The 25,000-nt window shown below is 41.7% G+C and overlaps 3 protein-coding genes across 6 annotated transcripts in view; 2 read left to right on the top strand and 1 right to left on the bottom strand.

The window, feature by feature from the left end:
- The window catches only part of LOC109410006 (mitochondrial intermediate peptidase), a 30,836-nt gene extending 26,084 nt beyond the window's left edge, over window positions 1-4,752 (bottom strand). Inside the window, exons 1-2 of the mRNA XM_062854472.1 lie at window positions 4,503-4,752; window positions 2,407-4,368 (exon numbers count right to left, since the gene is read on the bottom strand). Coding sequence (XP_062710456.1) covers window positions 2,407-4,368; window positions 4,503-4,646 — 2,106 coding nt within the window. The 5' untranslated portion in view covers window positions 4,647-4,752. The remainder of the gene's footprint in view (window positions 1-2,406; window positions 4,369-4,502) is intronic.
- Window positions 1-25,000, top strand: part of LOC109407813 (cullin-4A) — a 417,220-nt gene that overhangs the window by 4,964 nt on the left and 387,256 nt on the right. For 2 of the 4 annotated variants that reach the window (XM_062854465.1, XM_062854464.1), the window contains exon 1: window positions 22,377-23,202. The exons of 1 other annotated variant lie outside the window; for it this stretch is intronic. In XM_062854465.1, the coding sequence (XP_062710449.1) occupies window positions 23,061-23,202 (142 nt within the window). In that variant the 5' untranslated portion in view covers window positions 22,377-23,060. Of the gene's footprint in view, window positions 1-22,366; window positions 23,203-25,000 lie in introns of those variants that run through there. One more of the 4 variants, XM_062854468.1, reaches the window with a different exon arrangement.
- On the top strand, window positions 4,828-18,296 carry LOC109410018 (MOB kinase activator-like 4). The gene is made up of 4 exons (XM_019683560.3): window positions 4,828-4,980; window positions 15,753-15,916; window positions 15,976-16,185; window positions 16,943-18,296. Exons 1-4 carry the CDS (start codon window positions 4,921-4,923, stop codon window positions 17,175-17,177), a joined length of 669 nt encoding a protein of 222 aa, XP_019539105.2. The 5' UTR covers window positions 4,828-4,920; the 3' UTR covers window positions 17,178-18,296.

Here is a 25,000-nt window from a genome sequence, read left to right as displayed (position 1 = left end):
TAACATTCTTCATGGAAAACATGGATGGATAACCTACGGATACTTTGAATACAAAAAATGTTATTGTTTCAACCATAAAGAGACCATATCTGTTATTGTTGTTCATATGTAATTTTCAATTCACTATGTGAGATTGACGTGCTCTATTACATTTGTCGTTTAAAAATAGATTTGTCATTATACAAATACTTTTTCGGTTTCGGGATAGTATTTGGAGTTCTTGCAAATGATTTCAAGCGAAAAAGCTGTATTTTATTTTTATTTATTACCTTTAATTTACTGCTCTCACTTGCCCAGTGCATTTCGCTATCTGGGGTAAGTGGGACCGATGAGAATAAACAAACACAATTTTATGGGTTCATCTCGCCTTGTCCAGCCTAAGATGAAATTAGCATGAAAGTCAATAAAAATTTACGCGTTAAGTAATCTACTGTTGAATTATACTTTATTACCTCCATTTATATGATGAAATTCTTGTTAAAAATGGTAAAACCTTGGGTAAAACAAAAAAAAACAAAAGCATGTATTTTTTATGTTTTTCTCTAAATTTCTTCCATTATTTTTTCACTTAACGCTGCATAATGAATTCTTTTGAGCATTCAGGAACCGTCCATAAAAAGTTAAAATAGGGAAATGACCTTTTCAAAATTTATGATTAAAAAAACATTATTTAATGATCGTAAGATTATGTAAGGGAGAAGATATTACTCAAAATCTCGAAACCCCAGATTTACTTTTGGCGAGATTCATCAACTAGGGTGCGAGCACCGGTTTTGGCCAGTCTAAGGGAAATCATTTATATAAAAATAACCAATAATCTTATGAAAACAACCAATGTGGCAAATGAAAGGTTTCAACCTATATTTTGAAGGAAAAATGCAGAAATCAAGCCAATACTTGATTTTTGTATTAAAAGTGGCACTGGCCAAAATAGAAGCACTGCCGCAGTTTTGGCCATATTCTTAAGTTTGGTTTCTATTTTGACCAATCACGTGTATTTCTTATGGGAGTGGCCAAATTAGAAGCACCCTGGCCAAAATAGATATATGGGAGCTGATTTTTTAAGGAATTATATTTTTTTCTTCCAGTTTTTAATCGAAATGTGTGGTTTTCATGGCTGTAATCATCATATTGTTTTAGGATCTACTAGTAAAAAATAAATATACGCCGGTTTAGATCGCAACAGGCTCAATACCGCACTATGGCCAAAACTCCGGACTGGCCAAAACTGAAGCTTCTACCCTATATATAATATGGAGACCAAGTTTCGAAATCTTTTGTCTCTTCACTTTACGGCGCTTTTTGCATAATAAACCAATTTATTTTGCATGAGCTGCTAGAGTTGATTCAAGCATTTTTCCCCAGCGATTTTTTATGTGTTACGTAATTTATGAACGATACCATAAACCTCTTCTTATTTTCATCTCTAAAGATAGTCATTCATATAAGAGATTTATGATTTATGTTATCTTATTTGTTGCCACTTATATTAAGCCCTTTGAACAAAAACTCTGAATAGGTCCCACTTGCCCCGTGAAACGTAGCAAACGAAGATATGCTACACTTTTCATTATATGCATAATATATGCAATTTAAAAATTTGAAACAGTTTTAATGCACGTTAATAAGTATAAATATACCAACAACGTCTTTTGGGTTTATTGGAATTATTATAAAAAATTTGCTCTGAAATTTTTGGCATGACAAAACCAAATTAGCATTTTTTCAGGTCCCACTTGCCCCGGGGTACCTTACCAAGTGTACAAAGATGTGAGTAATTGTGAAACGTATAAAATACGGCAGACTTCAGTGGTCTGGACACGAATTTTGGAAGAAATAATGTGTCAACGCGGTTAAGAACCAGGTCATATTCTTCTATTCCATTCCTAATCCCTCAGACTTGTTCCGGCTGAGGATTGAAAAATCACCCTCAATGGTTCAGCCCTTCAGCGTTGGTATGGTCGAACGTGGGTAATTATCTCGGCCTCATACCTTAGACATTTAACTACTGTTCAGACAACAGGTCGTCCACAAAACGGTTACCAAATGTAACATTGCCAGAAGGAACAACTTCACATAGCTTATGGAAAAAACACCCTGATATTTTGATGGGTCATCAGAACATCAATTATTCCAAGACGTTTGTCCTTTAAGGACTAATATTAGTCTTCGGGGTGGTGTGAGAAGGAAGATTTCACATCAATGTTTAGATCTACGTCATTTTTGGACCGGCCCTGGTGCTATTGGGTCACCAAAACATCTTGTTAGGGTGCAGGTTGGAAATTTGTTCGGAAGTTTCAGAAAAATCTGTCATTGAACGTAACTTATTTTTAAATATGTATTTGTCTTGAAATAGCCCCCTTCCTTAATCTTTTACGCGACACTCCCATTCCATTCGACATTTACCTACCGGATGTGCTTCTCGAAGTCCTTCAACTGCTCGCTATAGCCATCGATTTCGTTGATGAGACTCCGCGTTAAATTGGCCGGGGTCACTTCCCGCCCGAGGAAGTTCGAAACCAGCAGCCGGCTGGGAATGCCGCCCCCGTACGCCAGACATCCCCGGCGGTACTTTTCGCCTTGACTCCGACTGAGCGGATCGCTCTCGAAGTACGTCTGCCAGATCCAGGAGGCCACGGCTCGCGAAATCAAGTAGGAATAGTACTTGGCACCGTAGCCGACCAGATGGGAGAACCGCAACTGCCAGGCCGTGTTCTCCACGTAGGGAAGGCCGTAGAACTGTTCCTGCACGGTGCGAAGGGTTTCGGTGGTGTTCGATTGGTGCCCGGATGGATCGCCGTGGTAGACCTGATCCAGGGCTGAGTAGAATACTTGAAGTTGCGTTTCGCTTGAGGAGAAAAGGTGTTTGGAGGCGCACAGTCGTTCGAGCATTTCCTCCGGCATGGGTTCCTGGGTTTGGAAGTGTTTGGCGAAGGTTCTCAGGACGCGTGGGTCACTGGCAAAGTATTCCATCAGGACGGACGGAACTTCTGCGAAGTCCGTGCTGCAGCGGGTTCCGGTGACGTGTTGGTATTCGGTTCGGGCGAGCATCGAGTGCATGGCGTGGCCCATCTCGTGGAATAGGTTGTCCACCATGGACGGGGTCAGTAGGGTAGGCCCGGACCAGCGGGGTTGGGACAGATTCAGCATAACTACCACGATTGGATTCTGATAGGATCCATCGGGCATCACTTTGCCGCCCTGGATGGTGAAGTGACAGTCTTGGTTGGGTTTTCCCGGTCGTTCGAATAGATCACAGTAGATGTGGCCAAGCAGGCCTTCGGATTCGTGGGTGACCGCCAGTTTGTAGATGTCGTGGGACCAGCTTTCGCCTGGTTCCATTTCGGTGTTTTCCAAGCTGATTCCGTAGAGGCTGTTCATCAACAGGTTCAAACCTTCCATGCAAGCCCCGAGGCTGAAGTAGGGAGAGAACTCCGAGGCGGACGCTTGTAGACAGCGCTTCTTGAGCGTGGATGTGAAGTAGGGCGTATCCCAGGTTGCCAAAGGGGACTCGAAGCGATTCTCGGCGTTTTTCATTTTCTGCATCAGGGCGAAGTCCCGCTCCGCTCGAGGTTTCAGCTCCTCGTTGAGGGTCTGCAGGAATTCGTTGACCATTTCGGGGGTCTCAACCGTGCTGGCCTTTAGCGCTCTATGGGCGTATGTTTTAAAACCACAAGTTGTGGCTAACTCGTGCCGTGATTTCAAAAGTTCCGAGAGGAGTTGCTCCTGCTGCTGATCAGGGAAGAGGAACAGCCTGTAAGCAGCTTCCCTGGCTAGGTTATTGGAAGAATCGGCATACAATCCTGAAACCAGGATGTTATCGCCATCAGTGGAGAAAAAGGGCCGGATGGCCTCCGGCAGTACACTCTTTTTTATCGTCCTGGGATGGACAGCTCCGGCCATGAACCTCTGACCGAGCTGAAGAATGCAATCGTTCAGGAAGACCACTTTTTGGCGGTCGTTTTCCTTTAGGTGAATTCCGCACTGCTCGAAGTCGAACAGGAACAGCTCGGCCACGTGTTTATCCACGTCGGTTGTTTCCATCAAATCTCTTTGATCCACCACCTGCTTCAAGGCTTTGTACAGCCTTTTATGAGTATTGAGTTTCTCCACAATGCCACTGATGGTAATGCAGGCATTCTCCGCTGCATGACTATAGTGGCTCTGCGGATGGGCCAATCGTATGAACTCGGACAAATCGGCCACCTTGCAGAGGGTGTCCGACAGTTCATCGAAAATGGTCACCATTTTGCGGGTCCTATTCTCCGAAGTGGCTTCTGCGATCAAATCTTCCGTTTTGAAGATGGCTTTTTCTTTGAGAACGTAGAACCCTTCGTAGCTGGTCAGCTCCGGAATGCTGAACAGGCCCTGAAACGAAATGTGATAAAGACGACATTATCAAAAGAGGAAGAAATCCCCAATTACGTATTCTGACAAATTCTGCAAGAACTTGCGGCCTTCAACACTAAAGTTTGGGAACCACTGTGTTATGAAATACTCACGACTTCATTCTTGGTGAAGTTGATTCGCTTCTCGGGCCGAGTGTTGAACGCCGTCGTCAGCGGGGACCAGGTGCTGACCGACTTCCCACCACCGGCAGGATTCAGCCTCCTCAGCAGCGCTATCCGATCGAATCGTCGTAGCATCGTTCCGGAACCGATTGTGTGGATAATTTTCTACTTTTCCAGAGGAGCGAAATCGCCAGCCAACCAAAACAACTGCGAGAAATCAGAATCTGTCAGTGCGGGTACGAAAACATCAAAACAGCTCAAAACGGCACCTACCGGTCGTTCCCGGAACCCGCGCACGGGTCGCGCGAATGACAGCGCAAAACAGAGAGCAAGCAAAAAACCGAGCTGCTGCTGTCAATCCTGCGAAGATGATGCGGGAAAAGGGCGACGACAAAAGAATTTTCCAATCATGAAGATGGCTGACGGTTCTACGATCCTTCGAAGAAACAGACCCGGAACCAAGGCTAAGGTAGGTGAAATTCGGCTTAAAAAGTGGTTCCCGCGGAAGTGTAAAGTGCGCCCGTTCCGGCGAGGTACGAGATAGGCAGAAAATCGTGCGGATCGGTCCCGAAATCGACGGTAGTAGAGTGCGTCGCGAAAGTGAAGATGGGCAATGACAATCGATTCGGTCGTTCGTGTGTGTAGTTTTGCTTTCGCATGCTCTTCGGGTGCGGAGGGCCAATGATGATGACGGTAGGGGATTGTGGGGTTCTAGTACAGGGATGCCAGGTGAAATTTTCAAATGTCTGGCACGCTAAAATGTCTTCACACCCCATATTGTGGCTTTAGTATAAAATTAATGTTAGAAATCCAAATTTATGCCATGTTCTCACTTAGCTTTATATGAAGGAATATACCGTAAGGTCATCCAGCAATAATGCATGGTTCTCTCCAGAATTTCCATGGCAATTTTAAGGGGTTTTCCCGAAAATTCCTAAACAAGTTCCTCGGATTTATTTTCACGAGTTCCCGAAAATTCGGGATTTCCTCTAGGAATTCCTTCGCGAATTCCTCTGAAATTCTCTCAGGAAGTCCTCCCTAACACCTTCAGAAGATCCTTGGGAATTCATTGTGGAGTTCCTCGGAAATTCCCCCAGATCATCCTCGGACATTCCCCCCAGAAGATCCTCGCGAATTCCTGCAGAAGATCCTCAGTAAATCCTCCTGCAGATCCTCGGCAGTTCCTTCAAAGTTTCCTCAGGAATTCTGCCAGAAATTCCTCGAAAACTCCTCTAGGAGTTCCACCGGAATTCTTTCATAAGTTTCCCGAGAATTTCTTCAGGAGTTGAGTTTCCCGAAGATTCTCCCAGAAATTCTTCTACAAGTTCCTTCAGGAGTTCCTCGGAAAATTCTACAGGAGTTCCTCGGCAATTCCTTCAATTCCGAGGAAGGAATTCCTCCAGGAGTTCTTCGGGATTTCCCCCAGGAGCTCTTAGGAAATTCCTTCACGAGATCTGCGGGAACTTCTCTAGGTGTTCATCGGGGATTTGCCTTTAAGAATTCCACCAGGAGATCCTCGGGGACTCCTCCAGAACATCATCGAATACCTCATCCTCAGAACATCCTCATCCTCGGAAATTCATACAGGAGATCCTTGGAGATCCTCCAGGAAGTCCTCGGTAATTCTTGTAGAAGTTCCTTGGAAATTTCTGTTGGAGTTCCTCGGGATTTTTCCGGAAGTTTATCGGGAATTTCTCAAGAATCTCTTCATGAATTCCTTGAAAAATTTGTCCTGAAATCCTCCTGTAGATCCTTGGGAATTCCTCCAAAAGTTCCTCGGAATTTCCTCTATAAATTTGGCAAGAATTCCTTCAGAAGTTCCCCGAAAATTTCTCCAGGAATTCCTTGGCAATTCTTCCATGAGTTCCTCGGAAATTCCTACGGGAGTTTCTCGAGGATTCCTCTAGGACTTCATCGGGAATTCCTCTAAGAGGTCGAATCGAATCGAAATCGAATCGAATCGAGAATTCTTCCAGGAGTTTTGGAAGTTGCTGCAGGAGAACCTCGGGAGTTCCTCCAGGAGATTATCGTAAATTCCTCTAGGAGTTGCTCGGGAATTACTCCAGGATCCCTCAGGAGATCCATGGAGGAAATCGACGAGAATTTCTCCAAAAGATCCTCAACAATTCCTCCAGGAGTTCCTTTGAAATTCATCCAAAGATCCTCAGGAATTCCTTCAAGAGATCCTCCGGAATTTTCACATGAGATCCTTGGTAAATTCCTTCCAGGAGTTGTTCGGAAATTTTTATAGGAGTTCCTCGGGAATTTCTCCAGAAGTTCATTGAGAATTCCTTCAGGAATTCCTCAAAAAAATTCTCGGGAAAACCTCCAGGAGTTCCTTGGAAATTCCTCTTGGGATTCCTCGGGAATATTCTGAGGAGTTACATGTTTCTCGCGAACCCCTGCAAGAATTCCACGAGCAGTTCTTCATAGTTTCTCAAGGTTCTTTTCCGGCAGTTCCTCGGGAATTCCTCTTGGCCCCCAGAAAACCTACTCCAGGAGTTTCCTGGGAATTCCCAACGATTTCCTGGAGGTATTTATAGGTATATCCAGATGAATTTCTGATAAACTCCTGAAACATTTCTCGAGAATCATCTGGAAGAATTCCCAAGAAAATGCTAGAGGGATTCTCGATGAACTTCTAGAGGAATTTCCAAGGAGGTCCTAGAGAAATTCCCAAAACAAAACTCATTTGAGAATTATCAAGAAACTCGTGAAGGAATTTCCGGAACTCCTAGAGGTATTCTCCTAGAGGCGTACCAGAGAACCTCTTGAAGAATTTTCGAGCAACTGGAGGAGAGTTTCCCGAGGAACTTTGGAAGAATTCCCGAGTAACTCCTAGAGGAATCGTCAAAAAACTCCTGGAAAAAATTCCGATGAACTCCAGGAGGAATGCGAGGAACTCCTAGAAAAATTCCGAGGAATACATGGAGCAATTTTCCAAGGATATTTTTTAGTAATTCCTATGGGAAGTCTAGAGGATCTCATAGAGGAATTCTCAAGGAATTCCTAAGGAACTCCTGAAAAACTTGTTGGCAAACTCCTGGAAAAATTTCTGAGGAACATCTGGAGAAAATTCCGACTAATTCATGTAGAACTTCCCGAGGAACTCTTAAAAAAATTCTCAAGGATCACCTAAAGGAATTCTCGAAGACCTTCCGAAGTAATTTTCTAGGAACTCCTGGAGAAATTCCTTTGGAACTCCAGAATGAATTCACGAGAAACTCCTAGTGGAATTCCTGAGGAAATTCTGGTGGAACTCCTGCGGAATTTCTGGGAGAGTTTCCAAGGAACTCTTGGAGGAAAGAAATTACCGAGGAACTTCTAAAGGAGTTCGCAAGGGGCTCCAGAAGAATTCCCGAGGAGCTTCTTGAAGGAATTCCCGAGGAACTCGTGGAGAAATTCCCGATGAACTCTGAAAGAATTCCCGAGTAACTCCTGGAGGAATCTCTAAAAACTCCAGGAGAAATGCCCGAGGAATACATGAAGGAATTTTCTGGGAATTCCTGGAAGGATTCCCGAGAAACTGCTGGAGAAATTTCTGAGGAATTTATGTAGGATTTCGCGAGGAACTCCTGGAAGAATTTTTGAGGAACTCCTGGAGGAATTGCCGAGGAACTCCCTAAATAATTCTCGAGAAACTTCTGAAGAAATTCCCGAAGAACTCCCGGAAAAATTCCCTTGGAACTCCAGAATGAATTCCCGATGAACTCCTGGAGGAACTCCCTAGTAATTCCTAGATGAATTCCCGAGAAACTCCCGGAGAAATTCCCTTGGAACTTCAGGATGTATTCCCGAAGAAGTCCTGGAGGAATTTCCAAGAAAGGATTTCTCGAGGAACTCATGGAAAAATTACCGAAATTCTCGAGGAACACCTTATTCCCGAAGAACTCCAGAATAAATTCTCGAGGAACTCCTGTAGAAATTTCCGAGGCTCTCCTGAAAAAAAAAATTGGCAAACTCCTGGAGGAATTCCCAAGGAACTGAAAGAATTTCTGAGGTACTCCAGGTGGAATATCCGAGGAGCACCTAGAAGAATTCCTGAGAAACTTTTGAAGGTATTCCTGATGAAATCCTGAAGAAATTCCCATGGAACTTCTAGAGAGATTCTCGAGGGACTACTGGAGAAATCTTAAAAGACTTGGACAAATCTTCGGTCAAGCCTCCGGAAAATTCTGGATGAAGCTCTGTTTAAAATTCAAACGACGTTCTGGGGAGAATTTCCGAAAAAAAAAAACCTTGGTAATATTCTAGACACAACCTCTGTTTTTGGAGATTTTTGAAAAATTAGAGAATACCCAGTTGAATTCCCAGAAGAATTTTGTTGATGAAAATTTTATTTTCTATAAACAATTGCTGGTGAAAAATTAATTCAATAGTTCAGTATACTTCCTAAAATTTCCAAGAAATGGTGGTCATTTAATTTGGTTCGTATTTTAACTAAAAACTGCTTCAAAATTTCCGCCAATATGAAGACCGAAAAATTAGGAATTTGTAAGTTTTAAAATTTTATCTACAAAAATTGAAGCGCATTTCATTTGAAATTGTTCCAAAACTTGAATTAATGGTTTAGATTAATAACATAACTAATTTTTTTTCAGCTTTCAAAAGTCTTCAAAAGTCTTCACAAAATATGAAATGTCTTCCATATGTCTTCACAAAAATAAATGTCTTCACAGAACTTCAAATGTCTTCACATCTGGCATCCCTGTTCTAGTAGGTGGTTGAAGTACCATACTGAATAACATGCAATTTGAACTTTTTAATAACCATAAAGGTTATCTTAAATGTGAATTGGCTTCTGTAGCGATGTTGAGATTATTCCATATTATTCTGAATCTGCATGCCAAACTGGGCCAAATTTTCATGAATGTTGGTGCACGGGAACCTATTTAAAAACTAGGGGCAAGACACTGTGCAAACGAGAGTAACTCTGAGAAATTGGGTTCTTTAGGGGTATCCCGATTATTTCGAGTTGCGCAAAGTGATTCCTCGTTGCATCGTTTTTTTTTTTCTCGTTTCGCGTTTTGTGGAGAAAACACACTTTGTGAGATTCGGCCGGACGACGCCAGCTAGCGGTAGATGCGGGGTTTTCTAGAATTGATTGTGCGGTGGACATTATTCCCTGACAAGTCGCGTATGTGAGGACATATTCAATTCTTCGCGAGTGCATCGTCCATAGCAAAACAAAAATCGGCCTGGTGATCGTAGTAATTTGTTTACCAAAACAAAGCCCCTAATCTTCCCTTCCCGTATCCAAACTCCTAGTGATTACTCGTAGTAACGCAGAGAATTCCTAGGTTATTGGCCTAAGCGAGAATCACGCCATCACTTCCTACCCTATCCTTAATTGACCTGCATTCGGACGCGGCCGGCGCTGGTATTGCTTTTTGAAAAGTATTGGGATGTCAGCATTTACACAATGAGGAGATGAAGCGGCGCAGTATCATAACGTCCGAGGCCATAATGTCCCAGGGGTTTATGGCGCTTTTTTTCGGGGCATAACGTCCAAACATACAAGTATGCCACGAAGTCCAAGGCAAGAAGGCACATAGGATATTATGACGCACCTAAACTTTTGGACGTTATTTCGCAAAAAAAACGCGACTTAACGACCGGGACAGTATGGCCTCGGACGTTGTGACCCGGCCCCGGCTAGTCCCAAGCATCATCTGTTGGTTCTTTGTGTAAATGCAGCTGTCCTTGCAATAACAGAGGAGCAACCGCGGGCGGTCAATCATGCTCATGCTCATGCTCTTTAGGGGTATCCCGATTATTTCATAATCTGATTCTCCGCCTAAAAATTTGCCGAAAACCAAAATTTAATAATTTTTGAAGTCCGGGAACTATTTTTAAAATGCATTTAAAGTTTGTATGGGGAAAATTTTTTGTTCGGGTCGAACTGTCACTTTATCGATTGAACTGTCATTGAGTTGTCCAAAAAATGTTTCACGAAACCTAATGCAAGCCTATCCATATACGTGAGAACAAAAGATGTTTACAAAGTTCTTACAGATAGATTAACACGGGAAATCTGAACACAAACCACTACCACACAGGAATTCGGATTGGTCAATTCTATCCACGAAAATTAAAACTGTTTTGTTAATTTAACCATCAAAACAAAGGTATTGGAATCCAATAAAATCACGATATACTCAGAAAAATGAGCTCTTTCGATTAGGCTATAGAAAATTGCAATATTTTATTCACTAAACAACCCAATTCTGAGTAATCTTTTCAGCAATGATCGACGAAATTGTTGAAAAACACCCCTAAAACTGCAAGAAAAGCGGGATATCAGGTAATATTGTTTTGATAGGTCTGGTACGTTTGGCATAAGGACGTTTGGCACAAAGGACATTTGGCATAAGGGACGTTTGGCATAAATACCATGTGAAATATATTTTCCCTCTGGAGAATAATTAAAGAACACCTTCAATGGAAAGAAGGCAAACTTGTTAGTGGTGCATTATTTTGGATCTCTTATTTTCGAAATAACCTTTTGCTTCCATGAATTTGATTTTTTTCCGGAAGGTGAATGTTCCTTCTTTTCTATATAGGCTGTTCTTTATCGATACAAGCAATCTAGATTCCGGTAATAATTCTTTCCAGCAAATCATTCTTGTCTGCATATTATATTCAGAAAAATTAATGCACTATAATGTATCATCCTTCTTTTGAATACTTTTCTTATTTGACGTTAAGTATATGGTTCATTTATTACTGAAATGATTTTATGACAAACGTCCTTTATGCCAAATGTCCATTATGCCAAACGTCCTTTATGCCAAGTGTCCTTTATGCCAAACGTCCTTATGCCAAATGGCCTTATGCCAAACATACCAGACCCGTTTTGATTTTGCGATATTGTCGTCGCGGTTGAAACCCGAAGTTTCCCCACACGCGACAATCGAGTTTTCTCCAAATCCATACGTGGAACCTAACGTCGGACATAGTGCGCTGGGAAGCGGATCTGGTCCTCTATCCAGCGCACTTTGCCCGACGTACGTCCGTCGCACGGTTCAGGAGAAAAATCGATTTTCGCGTGTCAAAAATTCCGATTTTCAACTGCACGAACAATAAATCAGGCAACACCCAAGCAAAAACGGGAGCAATCCAGAGAAATTCTGAGCAACTCTGTGAAGGAAAATGTACTCTCCAGCACAGTGTCTTGCCCCAAGTTTAAAAATCAGTTTGAAGTTTGTATGGGAGCGGTTTGTCGAATCACCCTTCGTCGCATTTTATACGTTTTGTAGTTGTCCATCTGTCAAAAAGTGATTTCAAAAAATCGCTTAGTAATTAAGTCTAGGTATCAAAATAAAGTTAAATACAGTAAAAACTTGAAAAAAAAATCATAGTGGCTCAGAAAAATTCGTATACCGTCTACGCCCGTTGGTTTGAACGACACCTCATGTAAACTAACGGGGTTCATTTTTAATTTCAACTTCTAGTAACCCTGTGGGTATCGAAAAACACATTGATGGTAATCCTTTTTGCTGTTTTCATTGGCGTAAATAGGGGGTGGCCAGGGGGGCATGGCTCCTCCAGAATCACGAGATTCAGGCGATAAGTATCTTTGGAGTAGTTCAGGGGTATATGAAATCTATATTGAAATGGCTCTGCCCCCCCACCCCTAGACCTATGACCTACTTACGCTTATGGCTGTTTTGTTTTAATTGTGCGTTCCGTTTCACCCCGTTCCATGAGCAGAATGACGTTTGAATCATTTTTAGTTTGAACGATGTGCAGATAAGCGGGGCTCAAATAAAAAATTGTTCAGATTAGATGCGTTCAAACCAACGGGGGTATCTGGTATCAGTAGGTCGGCTCCAGAGGCATGTTCTCCTCCATTTGGGAAATTTGTGCCATCGCCATGAACAACACGAGCCTATTCATCATTTACCTGAAGGAGAACCCTAATAAACCAGGACCATTCACGGACCGTAATGTAGACTGTTCAACAATATCGCATACTGTTCGAACTGTATCCCGAATGGGTGGTTTAGCACATCTTATGGTTATCGTTTATGCGGTAAGGGAAGGAAACAAGGATGGGACAGGGGAAATGGCAGGTAAAGGAATAGAATCGTCATACACGCATAAGCGTACCACAATGGGTTCAAACAGCGCCCTGAAAAGAGCACTGTGATAGCGCATAAAGCGTAAAGTGAGCCTAGAGCTCTTTACCGCAGCGGGTCAACAACAACAGAACGTCCTGGAAATTCAGGTTTCTGAAGTCAGTTTCACTTAATAAGTGTTTACCGAGTACTCGGAAACGCAGTTGCACCAAATCTGGACAGTTACCAAATGATACGAAATTCCATAATCGAATTCACAGCTATCACATTCAAATGAATCAGCTTGCTGAATATTTGCCATGTGATAGCTGAGTCGGCAGTGGCCAGTCAACGCTTTGAGCAGCATGCTGCAATTCTGCTTTGACAGATTTGTAAGATTCTTCGCCACCCTTGGAGATGGCTCAGTACAATACAATTTTGTTTGACGACATGACTCCAAACTATTCCAGTATTGTTTGTGCTGTATGGCAGCCCAAGTGTCAATCTGAAGCTTTACCCTATACTTGGATACCGGAATAGCTGGCTCAGGGCCAATGAAGTCATGTGATGCTCCAGTACGAGCTAACTCATCAAGGGCTGTCCATAAACCACGTGGTCATTTTTTGAGAGATTCCGTTGTTGGTTCACATGAAGAGGTACGTTGGCCAGATAAACATCACGGATGTGATGATCCACAATGCGTTCTAAGTATTTCAGAAGAGAAATGTCACACTGATAGGTCTAATGCTCTTTGCTTCTTCATACGACGCACGACCCAGTAATATCCGCCAAGATTTGGGAATGTACCCTGTAGCAATACTGCAAACAAGTATTTTTTTATGTTCAAAACAAGTTTGAAAGAATCAAATCTTTTCTGAAGCAAAATAGGATAAATCCCATCTGCCCCAGGAGACTTGAAAGGAGCAAAGCTATAAAGTGCCCATTCAATCGATTCTACAGTTACAATACATACTCTCAGCCGAAGCCAGGGAATCATAACTACAAGAAAAGACATCAGGTTCATCCAAAGATGTAATATCCACACATCCAGGGAAGTGTGTGCCGAAAAAGCATTCCAGAACTTCCTCATCAGAGGAAGTCAGCAAACGAAGTTCGTTCACTCGGAAATCCTCAGATTTCGCAAGGATTTTGTTTAACCGACGAACTTCATTTGAACTGGAAAGATTTGTACAAAGGTTTTTCCAGCCGGATCGGATCAGCAAACCGGAGACCTTTCCTGTAGGCCCTGCGAGCCGATCTGAAAGCCTCCGAACCAGACGAACGTCGTCTGTTCCAACTCTTCCTACATTGTTGCCTGAGTTTCGCCAGATCAGAGTTCCACCAAGGGGTTCCTCTTGTGATCTTCACAGACCGTAGAGGGCATGCTTCTTCAAAAGCTTCCATGATGAAGGTCGTTGTAGTATCAACGGCATCATCTAAAGCACTTGGAGTGTCAATAAATCCATGAAATTTGGCCGCAACCAAATCAATAAAAAGATCCCAGTTTGTTGACCGAGGATTCCTGAAACGCAATGTTTGCGAAGTAAAGCCTGAAACACATAGCGTCCGTTCCGTCGAGGTTTGCGTTTTTTTGACAGCTTTCCCATAGGAAATGTGTCAAACTGCTGTCACGCACACGCAAATGTATACATATATGCATTGTGTGGGGCACTTAACATTTAAATGTTAAAAAAATATGTAGCAATGGTCAGATAAAGATTCTTCATCTGACACATGCCAATTGGTCAGCTCGTGACTAACTCTACTAGAGCAAAGCGTTATGTCTAACACTTCCTCTCTAGCAGATACCATGAAGGTTGGGCGGTTATGCCTATGTTAAGTAAACCAAGATCTGTACTACTTAAATACTCCATCAAACTGGGGCGGGCCTCTCAAGTTAATGTCTGAGCTGCCCCAGATAATATGGTGAGCATTAGCATTATTGCCAACAATCAGCGGAAGGCCTTTTGAAGTGAAGTATGCGATGACTTGTTTGAAAGCATCCGTAGGGGATGGTTCACGATGCGGTAAATAAACAGAACAATAGACGTAGCAATCACCGAGTTCACAAGGTTTCCTAAGTAGAAATTCCCTTACGAAAGTAAGGTTCTTCGACTAACGCCACTTGGGTTGTACCATTTTGCATAAGTCTGCAAAGATTGATCGTTGCTGTTCTTTTATGCTGAAGATTGATCTAAGCTATCCTAACCGTAGCCACTACCCAAACTAGGTAAGATTAAACTCTTCGCCATAATAGCACAACAAAGAACAACAGCAATGAAACCAGATCGGTATCGATTGGAAAACTCCAAAGGCGAGGATACACAGAATACACTGTGTAAATTGCATAATGCGAAACCATATTCACTTAAATACAAATTTCGGCGGAAGGGGGGTCTGAAATGGCGAAAATTTGATCTACGTGGTTCATGAACAGCCCCTTTATGGACAGCGCCGCATTATCCGGATGATTCGGAGTGGAAGATCATCGTTTCTGCCGCCCGCATAATCCAAGACCATACAAAGATTGTTCAACTTATCGTTAACTTAACTATTTCGTCATTCCCTCATTCCATAAAGCAGTACGTACGCCTATGGGCTTGCATTTGGCAGTCACTGTGGTATACTGGACATGTGCACCAATGAGTACTTTTTATGTGCTTGTCGTTGTATTGTTTTTGTATGGAATGTATCACTTTGTTAACGTTGTAAAAATGTATAGTTACACTTTTTAACGCGTCGGTAATCGAAGTTAGTATTGATGCTCAGATTTTGATCGTATATCATGCGCGTTTTAGTATTTATCGGGAAAGTTCCGCGGTGCAAAAGACCGAAAAAAATACACGAAAGGAAACAAAGATCAAAATTGAAGATACAGATATCATAGTTATCATTCCCTGCCACCGATTAATTCATACTATTCATAAAAGATAGATATAGGGTGACAATGGGTATTATCGGCAGGTTTGTTCTCTTCGTCATGGAGGGTTTTTGTCAGCCAAATTGCCTGAAACTTGGCCATATAATTCAGCTTAGTTGGGAAGGATTTGAGACCAACTCTAACTTCGATAGGTTTCAAAAAACCCTCAAAGACGAAGAGAACACAACGGCCGAGAATAGGTAATTTCCCCTAGATGAGTAAAGATGACCATTAACTCATACCTTCATTTTACTTCTAAAGGATTTTTCAAACTGGCCCGATGAACCGTTCGAAGAGATGGACAGCACTCTTGCAGTGCAGCAGTACATACAGCAGATGATCAAGAAGGATCCATCCAATGTGGAGCAAATTTTGACGATGCCTGATGGGCAAGATGAAGGCGTATGGAAGTACGAACATCTCAGGTAACGTTCTTAATTATTTACAAACATTGTTTGTATTAGTGACGCTGTTTCCAATGCAGACAATTCTGTATGGAATTGAACGGTTTGGCGGTGCGGCTACAGACGCAGTGTTTTCCTGCCACCTGCACCCAGATGACGGCGACCGAGCAGTGGATCTTCCTGTGCGCGGCGCATAAAACGCCAAAAGAATGCCCGGCGATCGACTACACACGTCACACGCTGGACGGGGCCGCTTGCCTTCTCAATAGCAATAAATATTTTCCCAGCAGGTAAGTGTTTTTTTTTTATATACCGCATTTAGTTCACCACTGGACTGCGAACTGCGACTTCATAAGTGCGAAAACGTAAATAAAAGTGCGCGATTGCATCAAATCAGGTTGATGTCTTCGGCGCACTATTTCTTCATTCTATGGTGAACAAGTGCTCTGAAGATACCGAGTTGATTTGATGCAATCGCGCACTTTTATTAGCGTTTTCGCACTCGTGAAAACTAGTGCGATAGTCCAGTGGTGAACTAAATGCGCTATATTGGGTGGTAAATATCATATATTCAACATCATAACCCGGGGAAAATTAAACACACAAATATACATATTGCGAGACAAATTTCCATTCAGCAGAAATTTGTCTTAATTTTATATAACATTCGTTATATCATTCCAGACGATAAATCAAATTATTATCACAGCAGATTAATTTCGCCCTTGAAATGGTCTCAGTGACTTATTTTTGCCTCAATTATAATGGTTATTGTTTACCCCATAAGAGATATCTTATACAACAATAACATAAATCATCCATCAATGGTTTTAAATTGTGTGAGAAGAATTAGGTTCTCCAGTACGCTCTCGGCTTTCACACAATAAAGCTTTGTGATAGCAGATTCTGGATACCTCGCAGATTTTGATTTGAGCAAGGTCTTTAGAGCGATCACTTTTATCAAAGTTATTGATTTGTCTATGTCTTGTTATACTTTTCTCAGCGTTGTAATCCTATTAATATCTCCAATTTATCAAAACTCTTCAGGGTGTCAATCAAGGATTCATCAGTGGCGAAGCTCGGATCCGTTTGTCGGCGGGTCTATCGAATTTTCTCGCATGCGTACTACCACCACCGGCGAATATTTAACGAGTTCGAAGAGGAAACGTATCTGTGTTTGCGGTTCACTCACTTTGTCACCAAGTACTCTCTGATGTCGAAAGAAAATCTGATTGTTCCGATTCCGGAGGGAGAACTGACGCCCGGCGAAAGCGAGGCTTAATAAATTCAAATAAATTGCATCCCAAAAACCTCTAACTGCTACTATGCCCCTCCCCTTTCTGGATCATTGTTTGTGAGTTTGGACATCAGCGTTAGATTTGTGGAAAGGATTAGTTTTCCTTATGTTTATGTTCTATATGTGTAACAACAACCAGGTTGAATGTTCTTTGACTTGTTCCTCGTCTCTCGAAGCGCTTGTTTGAAAAAAAGTTTATGTTTTAACTCTCGAACGTCCATGATGCCAGCCATGCGAAGCATCTTTTATAGAAGATCAGAACATGACACGGGAGTTCGTAATCAAAGATAAACATATTTGTAGTATTTCAATCATTTAATAACCAGGGGAAACAATGAGCATACATAAATATATTGGAGCAAGCGTCATTCGAAATCTGTATAATCTACTCGACAAAAACGTGTAAAATTAAAAGTATTTATCGATTGAACAGTAGTTTAATTTATATAAAAAGTATGTAGACTACAAGTGAAAAATAAAACAAACAATAACTATCTCTTAAGACATCGCACCGATCTTCAAAAGGCTGAAGTGAAATTGAAAAATAAAAGGGAAATTGAAAACAATATGCTCTAGCCCGTGAACAGCAACCATCCCTCTTGGAGCCCTGTGTTTTAACTATCCATGATGCATGCGCACCCTGTTCGTTACATCTACCTGTTTTCTAACATCCAGCGAAGGCATGTTTTGGGTATCAAATCTTTATGATCTCTTTAAAAATGAGAAAATACACTTCAAAATACAATAGTAACAATACCGCAAACGTTTAGGGTTTTCGACAGGCGCCAAACGAATTACATGTCAGTTTTTATGCTGTTTGAAGTTGAAAGGAAATCCAAAAAGTAACGCATTATTACACAGAATTCACGACAATTTGTACGAATCGTAACAGAACAGAGTATAAACAGTGTTTAGTAACTACGTATACACGTCATATATAGTCACTCACCATCAGCAAACTATATCAATAGCGAGAAGGGAAAGAAGAAATGTTAAAGTAATGCACCGGAGGTAAAAGATGGTTACACCTGAAAGGAGAGATTATGTAATTAAGCCTTGGAAAGGAGAAAGTCAAATAAAATCATTAGTAATATGATCATTTAATCGTTAGACTACTGTTTGCAGTTATAGATATCACAGCCGATAAGGAAGCTATTTTAGCGCCAGCCGTTCTAAATGTAATGTTGACCTACAGGATATTATCTCTCTGAAGGAGTTCAAATCATTGTAAGAGAAATCAGTGAAGAACAATACTTACCTTACCGGTAATACTAAGGTCTAAGTGATCTGTGCTGTACAAAAAAGTCGTCTCCATTCTACTCGGCCCATGGCTGTGTGTCCAATTCCGCACTCTGCGAAGGATCCGCAAATCGTCCTCCACTTGATCGACCTACTTAGCTCGCTGCGCACCACGTCTTCTTGTACCGGTCGGATGACTTTCGAGAATCATTTTAGTCGGGTTGCTATCCGACATCCTGATGACGTGACCCGCCCACCGTAGACTCGCGGTATGGACGATGGTTGGTTCTCTCAGCAGATGATGCAGCTCGTGATTCATTCGCCTTTTCCATGTCCCGTCTTCCAACTGCACTTCGCCGTAGATGGTACGCAACACCTTCCGTTCGAAAACTCCAAGGGCGCGTTGGTTCTCTGCACGTAGGGTCCATGTTTCGTGCCAACACTGAAAGACGGCTTGCGGTTGAAATTACTATTCTGCTAGGTTAATTTAAATACACATCGCCACTAAATTTGTACAGACTGAATTTCGTTTCAATTCAACAGATTAATGTTTTCTATTCTACCATGGTCCCAATTTACAATTAAAAAAATCTTCTATTGGCAACCGGATTCGAACCAAGAACCATGAGATCACCAGGCTTGCACGCTACCACTAGGCTATTGCTCCGGTTGATAGGAGAAGAAACAGAACGCGCATAAGAAGCGATTGTTGGTCGATAATCAAGTTTTACCATGGTAAATTTGAAAACATTGTTATGTTTGACATTACCGCAAGCCGTGTTTCAGTGCATAGAGGACGACCGGTCTAATCAGCGTTTTGTAGATAGTTAACTTCGCGTTACAGCGAACTTTATTCGATCGTAGAGTTTTGCGGAGTCCAAAGTAAGCACGATTTCCTGCCACAATGCGCCTCTGAATTTCTCTGCTGGTGTCGTTGTCGGCGGTCACCAGTGCACAATGGTCCACGAAACAGATTTACGAGGAAAGATGCATTCAGCGCCTTCAAACGATTTTCTAGATTAATATGGTCTTCTACAAAGTTGTTCTTCAAAAAAAGGCCCTCTTTTACATGAAAATTAGGGTGGTCCATATTTTCAAAGAAATTGGGAATTAAACTTTTTTATTTGCAAGAATAACTATATACATTCTTCGGGATATTTGTAGATCTATCAATTTTGAGCAAGTTTGCTGAAGACACTTTTTATGTACCTTTAAAATTGACCTATCTAGAGGTATTTTTCTGAATAAGCTTAGGGTGGTTCAAGAAAAACCGGTTTTCTGGCGTTAACTTTTTCAGTTTCGATTTTTTATCAAAGTCGCCCAAGAATCACTTGTAGAGCATTTGAAAACGCGTCGTTTCGTGCACTGAGATGGTCGTTATCTCTTTTGGTTCAAAAGTTACAGGCATTTTTCTTAAAAAATCATAGTTTTTTTAAAAGGTGTTATGGGCGGGTTGGGGCAAACATAAACAATATCTTTTGCCCGCATTTAAAAGAAGAAATGTTGTTGTAAAACATATCAAAAAATTGGAGGGGTGCTATTTTTGTAACTCAAGTGAAAAATACTTGAAAAGTGCCTATTTTTTCTAGAAAATCATCAAAAGATTGAACGGAATGATGTAGCAACATTCTCAGCGCACGAAAATGTGCGTTTTTTAAAGCTCTAAAAATGGTTCTTAGACAACTTTGATGAGAAATTGGAAACAAAAAAGATAAAGCGCTTAAACTGTTTTGACCAAATTTGGAGCATTTTCCCATAGTTTTCATAGGGTGACGCTAGAACCACAGACAAACAGACGTAACACTCTGATGATTCCCATCGTACATCAATTTAACGGTCTATTTAAAAATTTGATAGTTGGCCAACTGACCATCCGTGGCGCTCGCATCATTTTTGCTCGAGTTTGACGTTTGCCCACTACCGCCATCTATTTGATGGTCGGCCAAACTCAGTCCTTTTAGCATTGGGCGAACATGTTGCCGTGACTATGATGTGAATCGAAAAATGTTCGAAGTGTTACGTCTGTTTGTCTGTGCTAGAACAAATCGTTTTATTGCTTTATCTTTCTTGTTTCAAATTTCTCGTCAAAGTCGCCTAAGAACCACTTTTATTGCACTGTTCCCACCAAATCGAACTGCACAGTATGAAAGTGTGACGGTTAAAAAGTGTGACGATAAGTGCAACCATGCTGTCTGACAGCATTTTGACATCGAGAAATGTCACAGATTAGCACGTGGTGTGTGTTTCGTCGGAATCTTTCTCGGTTTTGTTTTGATTCTCAGCCATCTGACAACTCTCCGATTGAATTTTCTCTCTGTTTTTCTCGCGAAAGTTGGTGCAGTGTGGCCGCAGTCATGCAGGTTTGTACGTTTCTTCTATAGTGTAAAAAGTTTTTGGAATGGTAAATTTATGAAAATGATGTCGGCAACCGTGCCCGAACACAAAAATAGTGTGATAGCTGAATGCATCAAAAATCCATCTTTGAAAGCAACCAGCAATATAAAAAAATATGTCAACTGATTTTGTATTTGATTATACCACAGAGAACAGACATCCAAGTCCAGTTCCGAAACTGTGTAAGGAATTTAACGGCCATTTGAAATCGGCAACACAAGTGGCAATAGCGTGGCGCTGCAATCGGTTAATTTCCCATACTAATTTAATTCACCACTTGAAATGTTTCAATTCACCACTGACTGTGGCAATTCGCGACTACGAAGTTGTCGAATGTGCGTGAAGGTTTACGTGAGAAAAAACGAGAGGGAAATATTTTTTGCTTTTTTTTCACGCACATTCTGACAGTTCCTTACGAGGTTTTTCATTAGAGCGACAAAGAGTTGGAATCTCTTTTACCTTCGTAGTCGCGAATATGGTGTTTGGTGGCGTTAGTGTTGTCATCGTGTATTGGTTTGCAACCTTACTCAAGTAAAGATTCAAATCCTTACACAACTTTCCGAATGAAATTTGTTCTAGCCTGGGTGTCTGTTCTCTGTGATTATACAAACATGATCCAAGCAACAATAGAGTTTTTTTTGCAACTGCAACTGCAATTACTTTCTATCGTGGACCACGATTCGTGGTGCCCTTTAAGTGTTACCAGTGGGACGAAAAAAAGAATCCAAAGTCCAAAATCATCACCCGCGGGCTTTTACAATCGACCGACAAGGTGGTGATGCGGCTGGTTTGGTGCCTTCAGATCACGCCGGGAAAGCTGTTTGATGAAGTAATTCAAATACACACTATTTTTATTTCGCTGGAAACCAGCAAATTTTGCTGGTTTTTGACATGCTGTAAAACCAGTAATCCATCCAGTAAAATATTTTTTGCTGGTTTTTCAGAAATGCATTTTGACAGCTTGTTATGCTGGTCGTTCAGCAATTTTGTCCGAGCTCGAATCCGGCCGAAATTTTCTGTTTTTTTTTTTACTTTTCAGCCGAAATAAAAATTAATTAAAATGTTTGTTTGAGCTTGATTTTTTGTAATCAAAAGTAAGTAAATTTGATAAAGGTTCATAATTGAAGTGGTGCAATCAACTCTAGTGTAAATCCCGACGAAAATAAAAGCTTTTCCAGGTGATTTTCTTGTTTTTCTGCTTGTACGGTGCCTCGGGCAGCAACGCGCAAAATGTGTCAAGGAAAATGCTTGGGGGGAATGCTAAGTGTTTGACAACTCTTTTGCTGACGTTCAGCAATTTCTTACTTTGCTGACTCTTCAGCTATCATTACTGTAGTTTCGGTAAACTACAGTTTGCTGATCACGTTCCAGCAATTAGTTTTGCTGGAAGGAAAAATCAAAATTTGGTGTGTTCATTGACTTCTGAACGAACACCCCTCGGTTTCGCATCGATCATCTTTCATCAATCTGGCAGCACTGGCACCATTCGACGAGTTTGCGAGACACTGCTGCACTCAGCACTGTGAAGGCTTCGTGCGTGAAACGCGATCTCGTTCGTTTATCGGAGTGTTGTGTGCCCAAAAATATCATCATTTTTTGCTGGAAATCGCCTACCATCCGTCCTCTTGCCGCGTGTGTCGGAAATGATACGAAACGGATAATTCGATTCCGCCGCGGAAGTGACCAAACCGTGCCTATTCAGTCGTGAAAATTTCGTTTCGAGTTGGTTCGATTTTACCCATCGAGGTGGTGCGGGGAAAAATAAAATTCCGACCCGACCCGACCGCCAGTGTGACAGCTGAACGATTTTGTTTGGTGCGTTGGTGTTCGTGTTGCGTGTGATTCGCGCAGTGCGGTAGTGTGTGTGCGAGGCCGCCAGGTGCGCGCTTTTGACAGTCCGAGCACGGCCCAGCAACAACAATAAACCTCCTGATCGCCTGTCATCTGCTTCGTTTTGGATTTTTGGATTGTTGTGACTCGCGGGTTGGAAAAGGGAAAAAAGTGAACTATTTTTCATCTGCAGCTGGAAATTCGGGCTAGTGCGTGTCCCATCACAAGGTGGTCACAATTTCGAAACATAAGCTAGAACCGTACGGCGGTGGAGGTGGCGGAAGTAGCGGTGGTCGTGATCTCTCCGGGAAGCGACTGATACTGTGGAACGTAGAAGCAGCAATTGGTGGAACGGGAGGTAAATCGCAAGCGGAAGAAGAAGCATCGCCGCCCCTGGCAAGCGCCATGAATATGACCGAGAACGATCGCAAGCGGGCAAATTTCTCGGCGCTCAGCAACACGAACGGGGCGGTCATCAAGATGACCACCAACGCCGGAACGGGAAAGCCCGGCGACATCAAGAAGATCGTCATCAAAAACTTCAGAGGTGAGAACAAACTTTTCCGATACCTACTGGGTGGGGGGCCTTGAGAGGGGTCTGCGATTGGGAAAATAATCGCCACCACTATCGTCATTTTGTTCTGTCTTATTTGGCGAAGCAATAGCACTAGCAGCAATCCTGCTGTTTGTAGAATGCGAGAAACAACTCGTTGAAAATAGCTTACCTTGAAAGTTTTTTGTATATGGCCGGATATGATTACGGCAGAGTAGTGTGGCTAATTTTGCTCTACTTGGGGTGTACACCTGTAAAGCTGTTGTCTTACCTTCGCTTTTCGCTGGGATTCAGCTACCTTTGTTGCAGTGTTGTTTTCAGTATCAGTGCGATGCAAATTCGAAGGTGGCGCAATGATGAACCAGTTTTTTTTTTAGTTTTGGAGTCGTGATTATTCATTAATCAATGGATGTTCGTGTGTAGGTCGTTGTAATAGGTTATGCTGTCGGGTTGTAACTTATTGATAACCCAACTATGTAGTAAATGCGAATATTTTGTTGAAAGTATAAAAAAGACTCCTTTTGTTGTGGCTCTTTTTAATTTGCAAGAATAACTATATTAATTTTTCGGGAAAGTTGTATGTAGATCTATCAATTTTGTGCAAGTTTTCTAAAGACAGTTTTTATGTAGCTTTAAAATTGACCGATCTAGAGATATTTTTCTGAATTAGCTTAGGGTGGTTCAAGAAAAATAGGTTTTCTGGTATTAACTTTTTCAGTTTCGATTTTTCATCTATGTCGCCTATGAAACACTTGTAGAGCATTTGAAGACGCGTCGTTTCGTAAATGTTGACAAAAGATATTTTTTTTATGTTTGCCACCATTCATCATATCACTTTTTCAAAAAACTATGATTTAAAAACACCTGCAACTATTGAACCAAAAGAGACAACGACCATCTCAGCGCAAGAAACGACGCGTCTTCAAATGCTCTACAATTCAAGCATAATATTTCAAATCGACGTATCTAACTTTTTCACTAATCTGAGTAAATTCATGGTCAATGTTGACGACCATTTCACTAAAATGATTTTTATAAAAAGACTTTTCATAAGTTTTTTCGTGCTTTACATCACCAGGGATATAGCACGCACTAGGTAAGAAACAAAACCTACTCATTCCATATCATTTTCACAATGATTTTTGGCAAAAATAAACATACACCGGCGTAGACCTGTGCGCCGACTTTATTTTGCTCGGCGGCGGCGTGAGGGCCATTTTTGGCCGGCGGCGGCGGCGGCATCGGCGTCACGCCGGTGGCAGCTTTCGGCGGCGGCGGCGGCGGCGGCGGCGTGAATCGGCGTGACCAAAATTTGACCATAATGTCAATATTGGCAAACCAAAGAAGTTGTCATTATGCTCTACAAATTATAGTCTAAGCTTTTTCATGACTATTGATGATAAACTATTACGTTTGAATAAATATCTTCTTTATTTCTGTTCGGGTCAGTCACTTCGACAGTGATTAGACCTATTGTGATATTAGGGTGGGGCGGGGCAAGATGGGTCGCGGGGCAAGATGGGTCAGTGCCATTTTTGGGCGCATTACTCATGTTTTGTTGATGTTAATAATTTTGTTAGATGACCAGCATGAATATACAAAAGTTTGGGGCATTGATTGAAAAATAATTCACTCTCATTGGAAATAAAAAATAAAATGGTTTTTAGCCATTTTTCTTATGCGATACATTCCATATAATCTCCATATAAACGGTAGCGGGGCAAGATGGGTCACATTCAATTTTGAACGTATTTTTGGAGCATTCAAAAGTTAATTATTTTTTAGTACAAGA

Source organism: Aedes albopictus, chromosome 2 (genome assembly GCF_035046485.1).
Source record: "Aedes albopictus strain Foshan chromosome 2, AalbF5, whole genome shotgun sequence".
In the NCBI taxonomy this organism is placed as follows: Eukaryota; Metazoa; Arthropoda; class Insecta; order Diptera; family Culicidae; genus Aedes; species Aedes albopictus.
The sequence above is the reverse complement of the archived record's forward strand: the minus strand, read 5'-3'. Positions and strand labels throughout refer to the sequence as shown.